The sequence below is a fragment of the Labeo rohita genome, unplaced genomic scaffold, assembly GCF_022985175.1.
Source record: "Labeo rohita strain BAU-BD-2019 unplaced genomic scaffold, IGBB_LRoh.1.0 scaffold_91, whole genome shotgun sequence".
Lineage (NCBI taxonomy): Eukaryota > Metazoa > Chordata > Actinopteri > Cypriniformes > Cyprinidae > Labeo > Labeo rohita.
Window position 1 is genome coordinate 464,477 of NW_026129865.1, and position 12,528 is coordinate 477,004.

The window sequence follows — 12,528 nt, forward strand, 5'->3', positions numbered from 1 at the left end:
CAAATATTAAGTATCTTGATACATTATTTGGGGAAAATGAGCAACAGAAATAAGATTAAGGTTCATAAATTTCATGCTTTTACATATTGTCTCTCAATAAATTATTCTAAATAAATACATATTTATTTTGCAGGTGAGCTGCAGATGCCGACACTATCCCTGACCTCCACATGTGTAGTTGTTTCTCGTGGAGAAAATATCCAGTTCAGATGCACAGCACCTAAAAGAAGATGTAATGTTTATACTGATTTCCAGCTTTTCATAAATGGAAAATCCATATCCTCCCAGAAACATGTATCTAGTATGACTTTCAACCTTTTCAATGTAAACGTTTCACATCAGGGCAGCTACAGCTGTCAATACTCCTACCAAAACAACATGTCACCTTTGAGTAACACTGTTATCATCACTGTGGGTGAGTGCGTTTGTCTTGTCTCTTTGCCTACAATTACAGACTGTGTGCATTAGTAACGTATAAGTGAACTTGTTCTGTAATAATGCCTTTTTTTTTTTTTTTTTTTTTGAGCTCATTTGTAAAATAGCTGTGGATTAAATATTGATCCCAACAAGATGCAGTTCTTGAAGTCATTTTAGTTTAGAAGCTAGCTTTATTATTTGAGTCTCTGGCTGTTTCTCAATTCCAAGAGCACAAAGAACAGACTTGTGTTCTCGTGAAGACCACTCTTGCCTGGCTACCTTGAAAGAATGAACTCGGAAGGAAGTGAGAACGCAGAACACATCCTTGTTAAAACTAAGATGCGTTGTGATCTTACTACTCAACTGACAGTCTCAGCAGGTTATTAAGAGAGAGACAACAGCACGCAATGCACAATTAATAACATGGTTTTAAAACATTTATTTTATATTTTATTTATTATAGACAACATTTACATATTACATTACAGATTTTTACCACTTGTATTTGTGAAAATGACTGGGGTATGTATGTATGTTACATATTCTTTGCCAATGTTAAAATTCTTTTTAACATGCAAATAAAAAGTGTGACAGGCTTTCTCACTTCATTAAAATTATGCAAAACAAATGATTACTTTCTTGAGCCATTACTTATCTGCAAGCTTGCAGTGGTAATCTCTTACACGAGAATCAGAAGTTTAAAGCTTACATGCTTCCATACGCCATCCACCCGCAGAGTCTTCTCTGCTTCTAATGGTTCAATTTCAAGAACACATTTGGACACTTTCATGTGTCCTCTGTACTTGCATTCTCAAGTTTTGGAATTGAATTTCAACAGTTAATCATGACCTAGAGCTAGAACACAAGGACACAAGATCGCATAAGAACACATAATGAGAAATGGCCTCTGTAACCATTTAATGTTTTCTTCTTGTTTTGTAGTGAACTTGCAGCAGCCCAGCATTTCTCACAGTGCTCCTATTGAACAGTTTGTCGAGGGGTCTCAGGGGCCAGTGATCACCAGAGGCCACAGTTTTACAATCACCTGTTCCACTGAATCTCAGTATTTTAGAGGCTCTTTTCACCTGTTAAGAGGATCAAACATCACTAAGAGTGAGTCAGCTGTCAGTCACTCTGCCTCCTTCTCCTTTCCTGAGGCAGATTATTCACATGAGGGAAACTACAGTTGTGTTTATGAAGTCAGTGTCTCCTCATGCTCCATCCGTTCATCTGCCTCTGAACTACTGCTCATCACTATTACAGGTATTGATGTGTAAGAGTCTAAAAACAAGCTGGACTGCTGGTAATGAAAGTTTAACTCAATCATGTGTATCTCTCAGCCTCCCTGCGTCCTGTTATTGGTGCTGCAGTGTCAGCTGTGCTGCTCTTATTGTCTGTCCTCATAGTCGTCTTGCTGCTGAATAGAGGACAAAAGCAAAGGAGTAAGGAAACTCATTCAAAATGCTCTTTTTCGAAAGGTAAACATTTATTTTCTATAAAATAAGTCAGATGATGTTTAAGATGCTATGTCAGAAATGCTTTGGGAACGCTTCTGCATCACCGTGTCCTGAAGCATGTGTGAAATCAGTCCAATCGAATGGCGAGACGTCATGGGCGGGGTAATGTAGAGACCAGGAAGCTTTAATGTGTATCTGTACAATGCCCACGTCTCCATGCTGACAAATGCCTGTCTAGTGTGAAATCATGGTGAGCACAGCTCAGACAGAAGCATCTGTGAGTCTGGATGGGTACCTAAATCTAGATGTAAGTGAAAAGGACACCATCCTGGTCTCAAAGCACCACAAAGAAAACATGCTAAGCAGCCATCACTGCCACATATAACTTGGAGGGAGTGGAGGGAGATAACTCTGCAGAGAACGCTCCTGAAGAAACTCCAGAACTGTACCAATTGGGCAGTTGACTGGGTGTCTGTACCATGGTGTGCAGTCTGAGAATCACCAGGCAGTTAATGTGCCACGTGAGATTGTAGCATTCCCACAGACCCTGGGGAGAGTGGCCACCGCTCCCCTGCCCGTGAGGGAGGTATCCGTCATTAGCATTACGCACCGACAAAGAGTCCCCAACACTGGGCATTATGACAGGAACCAAGGCTTTCCCCACATGTCTAAGGTACTTAAACATTGCAGCGTGACCTTGATCACGTGAAGTGGGTTCACCCTCTGAGAAAATTCCTTGTTCCTGAGCTACCACTCTAAAGATCTTATGTACGGCAGGTACATAAAGGTATCATGTTGGACGCAGCTGCCATTAGACCTAACCGTCTCAGAAACAGTTTGACAGTGAGTGACTACAGTGGGTACGGAAAGTATTCAGACCCCCTTAAATGTTTCACTCTTTGTTATATTGCAGCCATTTGCTAAAATCATTAAGTTCATTTTTTTTCCTCAAATGTACACACAGCACCCCATATTGACAGAAAAACACAGAATTGTTGACATTTTTGCAGATTTATTAAAAAAGAAAAACTGAAATATCACATGGTCCTAAGTAGTCAGACCCTTTGCTTAGTATTTAGTAGAAGCACCCTTTTGATCTAATACAGCCATGAGTCTTTTTGGAAAAGATGCAACAAGTTTTTTACACTTGGATTTGGGGATCCTCTGCCATTCCTCCTTGCAGATCCTCTCCAGTTCTGTCAGGTTGGATGGTAAACATTGGTGGACAGCCATTTTTAGGTCTCTCCAGAGATGCTCAGTTCCGTTTAAGTCAGGGCTCTGGCTGGGCCATTCAAGAACAGTCACGGAGTTGTTGTGAAGCCACTCCTTCGTTATTTTAGCTGTGTGCTTAGGGTCATTGTCTTGTTGGAAGGTAAACCTTCGGCCCAGTCTGAGGTCCTGAGCACTCTGGAGAAGGTTTTCGGCCAGGATATCCCTGTACTTGGCCGCATTCATCTTTCCCTCGATTGCAACCAGTAGTCCTGTCCCTGTAGCTGAAAAACACCCCCACAGCATGATGCTGCCACCACCATGCTTCACTGTTGGGACTGTATTGGACAGGTGATGAGCAGTGCCTGGTTTTCTCCACACATACCGCTTAGAATTAAGGCCAAAAAGTTCTATCTTGGTCTCATCAGACCAGAGAATCTTATTTCTCACCATCTTGGAGTCCTTCAGGTGTTTTTTAGCAAACTCCATGCGGGCTTTCCTGTGTCTTGCACTGAGGAGAGGCTTCCGTCGGGCTACTCTGCCATAAAGCCCCGACTGGTGGAGGGCTGCAGTGATGGTTGACTTTCTACAACTTTCTCCGATCTCCCGACTGCATCTCTGGAGCTCAGCCACAGTGATCTTTGGGTTCTTCTTTACCTCTCTCACCAAGGCTCTTCTCCACGGATAGCTCAGTTTGGCCGGACGGCCAGCTCTAGGAAGGGTTCTGGTTGTCCCAAACGTCTTCCATTTAAGGATTATGGAGGCCACTGTGCTCTTAGGAACCTTAAGTGCAGCAGAAATTGTTTTGTAACCTTGGCCAGATCTGTGCCTTGCCACAGTTCTGTCTCTGAGCTCTTCAGGCAGTTCCTTTGACCTCATGATTCTCATTTGCTCTGACATGCCCTGTGAGCTGTAAGGTCTTATATAGACAGGTGTGTGGCTTTCCTAATCAAGTCCAATCAGTATAATCAAACACAGCTGGACTCTGTGTGAATGAAGGTGTAGAACCATCTCAAGGATGATCAGAAGAAATGGACAGCACCTGAGTGAAATATATGAGTGTCACAGCAAAGGGTCTGACTACTTAGGACCATGTGATATTTCAGTTTTTCTTTTTTAATAAATCTGCAAAAATGTCAACAATTCTGTGTTTTTCTGTCAATATGGGGTGCTGTGTGTACATTAATGAGGAAAAAAAATGAACTTAAATGATTTTAGCAAATGGCTGCAATATAACAAAGAGTGAAAAATTTAAGGGGGTCTGAATACTTTCCGTACCCACTGTAACTGGCCTTCTTTCACTTTCCTTACAGCTGTGCAAATCGCATCAATACAAACAGGAGATGAACATGCCTGCATCGTTGTAGAATCCCACACCACACCCAGATAAGTGGTTCTCTGCACTGGAGAAAGCACACTTTTCTTGCCGTTCAGCCTTAACCCCTGCTCTTTCATTTGGGCAAGGACGACATCTCGACGCCGAACCGCCATCTGCTCTCATTGAGCTAGTATCAACCAACCATCCATATGGTGAGTATGCGGAAGCCTTGGAGTCGCAGAGGAGCTAGAGCAGCATCCACACATTTGGTGCAAGGCCGAAAGAAAGAACCCACTATTAGTAAGCTTCACGTTTAATGAAATGACACCAAATCAAGAATAAGTTAGCCGTTTATTCCTATAAAGAAATAAAGTTAACCTTTATTTAGCTGACTAAAGTACAAAGAAAACATTCCAATGTTCTCAGTGGCCAATTTTTATTTTATAAATATAACCAAATTTTGATTTTCATGGCTGTAACACAGTCCAAAAAAGTGAAAAGGTTACAGAATATCCCAATTAAACTGTTTTGAAACAGTTCACATTAAGCAGAAGCGATGGAAATAGGTGAGGATATCATGTTTGGATATAAAAATCTTTGCAAGCAAAGTTGGATCATGTCTCATCAAAGTTCATGACAAAAGTATCAAACAAATCAAAAATCACATTTCTTTGAAGAAAATCCATTGCAAAGAATTTAGGTCTCTCACCAACTACCACACATAATATTGTGAAAAGATTCAGGGAATCCAGAGAAATGTGAGTCTGTGTAGGGCAAGGCAAGACACCTTTCTTATATGTGGATGACCTTTGAGCCCTCAGATGATACTCCATAAGCAACCGTCATTCTGTGATGTTGAATATAGCCACATGGGGCTATATATTTATCAATAAATGAAATTTGAAATTTAGAGGATTGTATTTTAGGACTGTATTTAGAGGAAAGAGGGAGGCGAAAGGGTGAGGCCTGTCTCCAATCCCTCTGCTAAATAATATAGACATCTAACCTTCTCAAAGCCAGATGACTATTTCATCATTAAAATCCTCAGAATTAAATGCTGCCAAACAACCAAACAAGTGAAACACAGTCTGAACGTTAAGCTGAATATTTTAATTATATATGCAGTTTAAAGAATTGTGAATAACAGCTTGCAAATGCAATAATACGTTTACACAAGATCAGAGGAAAGAGAGAAAAGGAACCTCTCGTCTGCTCACAGTTTCCCCTGGCATTATTTTGCAGACCCATAATGCATGCATTGCCAAGGCAACACAATTCTATATTGCATAAAGACATTCTTCCCTCGAGAAGAAATGCCAACAGAAGCAGAGCTAAACATTCAAGATACACACACAGAGTGCTTGCTGAAGACACAGAAGCTAACACTGCTTGTTTTGGATATGCTTTTAAGCTTCCTGGTCTGAATGTCACCCCGCCCGTGACATCTCGCCATGCTATTGAACTGATTTCACACATGCTTCAGGACACAGTCATGCAGAGGTGTTCCCAAAGCGTTTCTAATGCAGCTCGAGTTCCCTGAAGGAGAACATGGGCCATGATGATTCTGAGCCAGACTATATTGATGTGGACTCTGACCAGTCTTAACAGGACTATATTAACATGGACACAGATGACCCTTAAGAGGCGTGTTTCAATATTACAAAGAAAAGTGTGGTAGACAAATCGAATAACATTTATGAAAGCTGTTGTGATTAAAAGTGAGTAAACCCAAAAACTATTTGTATCAAAGATTCATTCTTTTTTGTTACTGTAGTCAAATGTATTTGTCATTGTATATAATTATTTTGTTTACTCTTCTAATATGCTTAAAATTCACTTGTTTAGTCCTGGTTCTTCCTTAATTAGCTACTCATTGATCTGTATATGCTCTGCTAATTAGCCAATCACTGCAGCCATGTACTAATGGGTCCTGATTTCTAAATGCTTGCACTGATGCACAATAGACTGAGGCTTTGAACCTACCTGATGTTTGAATGGTGTGTGCGTATACATGAGCAATGTGAGTTTATTTCCTTTGTTTTATTATTATTATTATTATTATTATTTTACATTGTGTGTCCTTGACACTGTAACCTTAGTATGGTTTATTTGATCAGAATTCATCGGAATTGTGCATATATATATTTGGTATGTTTCTGCCTTAAATATTAAACAGCTTTAAATGACTTTTTTTTTTTTTTTTTTTTACACTGCATACACCATAATGACAAAGCAATAAAAGAATTGTCACAACTTTGTAAATGTATTAAAAGTAAAAAGAAAAATGTACATTGCAGAAGTATTCAGCTGACTATTTATGGGTTGTTTTGTTTAGGGGCACGGTCTTACAATACACTGATGCACAGATCAGTTCCTAACATACACATAGTTTACATTTTTAGCTTTTACCAAAGCATCATCAGCTCTTCTTACCAATCAGGAAGTAACCTCTTCATTCAAGCACATTTTGAAACAACACAAGCATCACAATGCCAAGACCTTCTCTTCTCACTTTGATATTGGGTAAATTCAATTTTCAGTTCTTGCTCTTTCTATTTTTTATAACAGATAGAGATTAAAGATTAAAATATCATTATGATACTGCATGTCACAATGTTAATATCACAGTAATATTTAATACTTAAAACAGTTCAGTTAAAGATTATGAACTGAGTACATTGGTTGGTTGTGCCATCTTTTTAACATTGTGCCATCAACTCTGAAATTTCCAGAGAGATTTTAACGCTTTTTTTCTGAAACTGAACTGAAACTGTTTGCTAATACCAGAAATGAACTTGATAATCGTTGACTATCTGAATCAATAACGCAAATTTACCACGATTTTAAACTGAATGCTAAACTTGAACCCCATTTCCGAGTACTATATATCTGAACATATAAATGGTTTATAGTAACTCTCTCACAGTTAAACAGATTCACTTTTGATGCAGAATTCATTTGAGTTAATCATCTGTATATTTGGACTGATTTTGAAAAGACATTGACCAACAAGTTGATCTAAATAAGTTTTAGCTCCTTTATTAAAATTAGCTGTTTAGTAAACTAAAATTATTTAAAACAGCTCTAACAGAGATACATTTCTAAAACTTCTCACATTTAAATGCAGATATATAGTCATTATGTTAACACATAAGCTCAGTGCTTAAACATTCTCATGCTCATCTAGACATCAGAGTTTTCAAACTATACATTTGTAGGAAGAACTATAACAGACTTACAGCTGATGACAGAACCACAGGCCCTGCATGCATAAATAAATAAAAAGTTCCATGTGCATATTACTAGAGACTTTGTGCAGTGTTATTACAACATTAGTTTTAGCTCTACTAAAATAAACCTGCACACGTTTTCTTTCTCTCTAAGACCACATTTACACAAATAATAAGTCCTATTGTTCGTTCCTGCAATGCTATTGGATGTTTCTTTTTTTTTTTTTTAATTAGGCCTGTTTACCTGGCCATGAACTCACACAACCTGCACATTATCTTGTTTTACTGGACTAATGAACATTCAAGTAAGTAAACTACCTAAAATATTTCTTTCTGTGTGTCTAGACCATGTAGATATTAAGGTACTGTTGAATGCTTTGGTCTTAGTAGATTTTGAGCTTATGTCGGTGTTGTAATGCACCTATGTGCAAGCATTAAATGAATGAAGTGTGCTTATCATCTGCTCCATGTGAATAGAAACATACTCTTTTTGGTCATGCACAAGATTTAAATGTCTTCTTTGTTACATTTTGATTTTATTTTATTTATTTGATTATTAAATTATAACTTCAAGTTAGAATAAATTATTTCTTGATAATATTAAAGCATGTGTGTAGCAATATTTGAAACCATCTGTATCTTATTTATAAATACACGGTTATAAAATACAACTGTTCCTGGCTCTGATTGTTTGCTTAAATATCTGTTTGTTACATGAGGTGATAATATTCTGTAATTGAACTATTAGCATGAAAAGAACAGAGCAGTAAGCTAGAATGTATTGTGTGAAATTTATGAAATGGGTAAATTCTTTGAAACTCGTGGGTATGATTGGGATTGATTTGCACTGAGATTGTTTAGATTGGAAAATAATGAGTTTTTTTCTTTATTCTTCTTTCATTTCACAATGCTACCAGCCAGGAAAGACTACACCAGCATGCTTTGCAGCAATGTTCACCTCTGCTTCTCGGGGGACAAGAAATGAAAGGACTATCATAATTGAACATGACTATAAACAGAGCTAAACAAGTGTTTTCATTTAGTTCCTCAAGTTTTGTAAATACAATCTGAACATATTTTTATAATAAATGTTTCTTCTTAAAAATATGACTTGTCTGATTATTGTTCTTGTGTGATTATTAGTGTTTACGTAGATATGTAGGCTGCTGTCATGGGGCTATAGAAGCAATACACCCTGCAAATGAAACCCTTAGATGTTCTCTACATTTGTTCAGACAGTGAGTAAGATCACTGAAATTCTGCTACACAACAGACCTAATGTTGCAAAATTACAACATTTCCCTAAAAAATTAAATGTCGAAAATGTAAAAACCTACTACTTGAGTGCCATTAACTTGAGAATGGTTTAATACACCACTGATTAAATTATAGGACGCGGTTTTCGGAAGAAATTGTATTTTTACAAAGGTTTTTATTTGGTAAATCATATTTAATTATACAATTACAGTATGTTAAATGCTCCTGTTTTTCTTTTCAACAGCCAGTGCTCTGACTTACGTAACTGGTAAGTAACAGGCTGACTTTTTTTTTTTTTTTTTTTTTTTTTTTTTAGAAAAAGTAAAAAGTAGTACTACAGTGATTAAGAAAACATAAACCTTTATGTTTGGCTTTAAGTAATAATAATTATAAGAAAACTTCTGAAAATAATAGTTTGGTGCTCTTCTCCCAACAATGTCAAACTTATACAAATACTTACAGCATGCCAAAAATAACACATTTTTAATCACGTTGTACTTTAATTTTTAAGGCCAACTACCAGACATACGGTTGGTCAATGGTTCTGATTCATGCTGTGGAAGAGTGGAGATCTGTAATAATGGCCAGTGGGGAACCGTGTGTGATGATAACTGGGACATGAATGATGCTGCTGTGGTGTGCAAACAGTTACAGTGTGGATCAGCCATTAGTGCACCTCAAAGAGCCGTCTTTGGTCAAGGCAGTGGATCGATCTGGCTGGATAATGTTGAATGCTCAGGAAGTGAAGGAAGCCTCACACAATGTTCACACAGTGGAGTAGGAAATCATAACTGTAATCATGGGGAAGATGCTGGTGTTGTTTGTTCAGGTAAGTCAAATCTTAAGCATCTTGACACGTTATTTTGGAGGAAATGTGCAATAGAAATACATTAAAATACAAGCTTTTTGATTTTTATGCTTTCATCACATGTCTTAACATATAATTTTAAACAAATACATTTTTATTCTGCAGGTGAACTGCAGATGCCAACGCTTTCCCTGACCTCCACCCATGCTGTTGTTTCTCGTGGAGAAAATATCCAGTTCAGATGCACAACACCTAAACCAAGATGCAATGCTAATGCTGAATTCCAGCTCTTCATAAACGGTTCATCTGTATCCTCCCAGAAACATGTATCTAGTATGACTTTCAACTTTGTTAATGTAGATGTTTTATATCAGTGCAACTACAGCTGTTGTTACTCCTACCAAAACAACATCAAGTCACCTTTGAGCAACATTGTTATTATTACTGTGGGTGAGTGTGTTCCGTTTAGTCTCATTGCCTAATCATAGATTACATGCAGTAGTTGCATGAAAGTGAATTCATTTTGTATTGACACCTGTTGATGTCTGTTTTTGTTTACATTTTGTTGAAGACAATATGCAGTTTATTGAAGCCATCTTTATTTGTTTAATGCTATTCGAATTTAATACCTGAGGCTCCTGTTTTGATTCTGTAACCATATAACTGTATTTTTCTTGTTTTCTAGTGAACTTGCAGCAGCCCAACATTTCCCACAGTGCTCCTGATGGACGGTTTGATGAGGGGCCTCAGGGGCCAGTGATCACCAGGGGTCACAGTTTTACTATCATCTGTTCCACTGAATCTCAGTATTTTGGAGGCAATTTTCACCTGCTCAGAGGGTCAAACATCACCAGGAGTGAGTCAGCTGTCAATCACTCTGCCTCCTTCTCCTTTCCTGAGGCAGATTATTCACATGAGGGAAACTACAGTTGTATTTATGAAGTCAGTGTCTCCTCACGCTCCTTCCGTTCATCTGCCTCTGAACTGCTGCTCATCACTATCACAGGTACTGATATATAAGAGTCTAAAAACAAGCTGGACTGCTGGTAATGAAAGTTTAACTCAAACATATGTGTCTCTCTCAGCCTCCATGCGTCCTGTCATTGGTGCTGCAGTGTCAGCTGTGCTGCTCTTATTGTCTGTCCTCATAATCATCCTCCTGCTGAAGAGAAGACAAAAGCAAAGGAACAAGGAAACTCATTCAAAGTGTTTTTTTACAAAAGGTAATGGTTTATATTCCATACAAGAAGTCAGAAGATATATTATAAAATTCTTAACATCGTAACATTTTCCTTTAACTGTCCTTTATCTCTATGGAATATCACTAGGTCAAACTGCATCACATAGTAGCAAAAATGAAGATGATGACGAGGCTGATTATGAAAAGGTGGAACATGGTGAAAACATGAATCACAATGATTCTGAATAGGACTATATTAATGTGGACACGGATGACCCTTAAGAGGACTGTGTCAATGTAATTATTAAAACATTTCCAGTTTTAAACCTGTGGTCGAAGCCTTCAGTGGGCCATGAAGGTACTGCAGGGGGACTGTACATAATAATTTACAATTTTCAGAGCCAAACAACTTGATTATTTAAATGTCAAGGTCTTTATTTAGTAAATAAATATGGTCATAGAAAATGTATGGTTAAGATACAGTTGTGGCCAAAAATATCAGCACCCTTGCAATTCTGTCAGAAAATGCAACACTTCTCTCAGAAAATTGTTCCAGTTGCAAATGTTTTGGTATTCACGTGCTTATCACTGCAACAACACAAAAAACAGAGAAGAAAAGTCAAGCTTGATAAAATTTCCCACAGAACTCAAAAATGGACTGGACAAAATTATTGGCACCTTGTCAAAATTGTAAGAAATTGCTTTTCAAGCATGTGATGCTCCTGTAATTTGTATTTAGACACACCTGTGAGAAGTAACAGGCGTGGGAAATATAGTAATCACACTTGCAACCTGTTAAAATGGAGAAAAGTTGACTTTTTGATAACTTTTGTGTTGTGTGTCACATTGAGCATGGACAAAAGAAAGGAGTGTAAAGAGTTGTCTGTGGATTTGAGAGAAAAAAATTTGGAAAAACATGGACAATCTCAAGACTACAAGCCCATCTCCAGATATCTTAAAGTGCCCCTATTATGCCATTTTAAAGGTTGCTAATATTGTTTTAATAGACTCCCAAAACAGGTTTACGTGTATGCAAGGTCAAAAAACACTTAAGTTTTCTCAGAAAATAGATTTAATTTTACCCCATTTCTAAATGATTCATAAACGACTCGTGCGAACCAGTTCGAAGAATCAGTCTCTCTAAACCCCTCCTTTCCGTGAGCCCTCACTGCTGTGATTGGTCAGATGGCGCAGGCCTTTATGATTGGTCTACCGCGTACAGCGTGTCGGAGAACGAAACGCCCATTGCCAAAACTGACTGACAGCCCTGGATACTTGTCAATACACAGAAAAGATGGCATCAATTTTACCATAACAATTCCAGCCAGAGTCTGATGATGAACCGGCTGAAGAGGCTGATCAACAAGTTAGCACGGACTGCCGTGGAAAGTGCTTGCAATTTGCTTATGTAAGCGAACCGGGCACATCTCTATGTTGTAAACTTCAACATTGTATAATGCATTAATGCACTGAACGCGGAAAGCGCTGCGCTGGCTGCTGGGTTCAGTGCAGCCCTTCAGAGCACAGTGGCAAAAGTTCATTTGAACAACTCATTTGAACTTTGTAGCCGGCGTGTGCGCTCCGCTGCGCGTGCGCTTTGGTCGAGGCAGAAACAAGCTGTCCTCGCGCGGCAGAAGCAATTAAAACGAATG

The 12,528-nt window shown here is 38.2% G+C and overlaps 1 protein-coding gene across 1 annotated transcript; it reads left to right on the forward strand.

Moving 5' to 3' along the window:
• The first annotated feature begins 303 nt into the window (after window positions 1-303).
• Window positions 304-11,125, forward strand: LOC127162364 (uncharacterized). Its single transcript, XM_051105164.1, has 5 exons — window positions 304-415; window positions 1,360-1,680; window positions 10,382-10,702; window positions 10,782-10,919; window positions 11,025-11,125. Exons 1-5 carry the CDS (start codon window positions 304-306, stop codon window positions 11,123-11,125), a joined length of 993 nt encoding a protein of 330 aa, XP_050961121.1.
• The last annotated feature ends 1,403 nt before the right edge of the window (window positions 11,126-12,528 follow it).

Bases quoted from the DNA above. Each gene is read 5' to 3' on its own strand.
- LOC127162364 (XM_051105164.1), top strand. From the start codon at position 304: ATGACTTTCAACCTTTTCAATGTAAACGTTTCACATCAGGGCAGCTAC. The intron at 10,703-10,781 runs GTACTGATATAT...TGTCTCTCTCAG, and splicing joins GCTGCTCATCACTATCACAG to CCTCCATGCGTCCTGTCATT. The intron at 10,920-11,024 runs GTAATGGTTTAT...GAATATCACTAG, and splicing joins AAAGTGTTTTTTTACAAAAG to GTCAAACTGCATCACATAGT.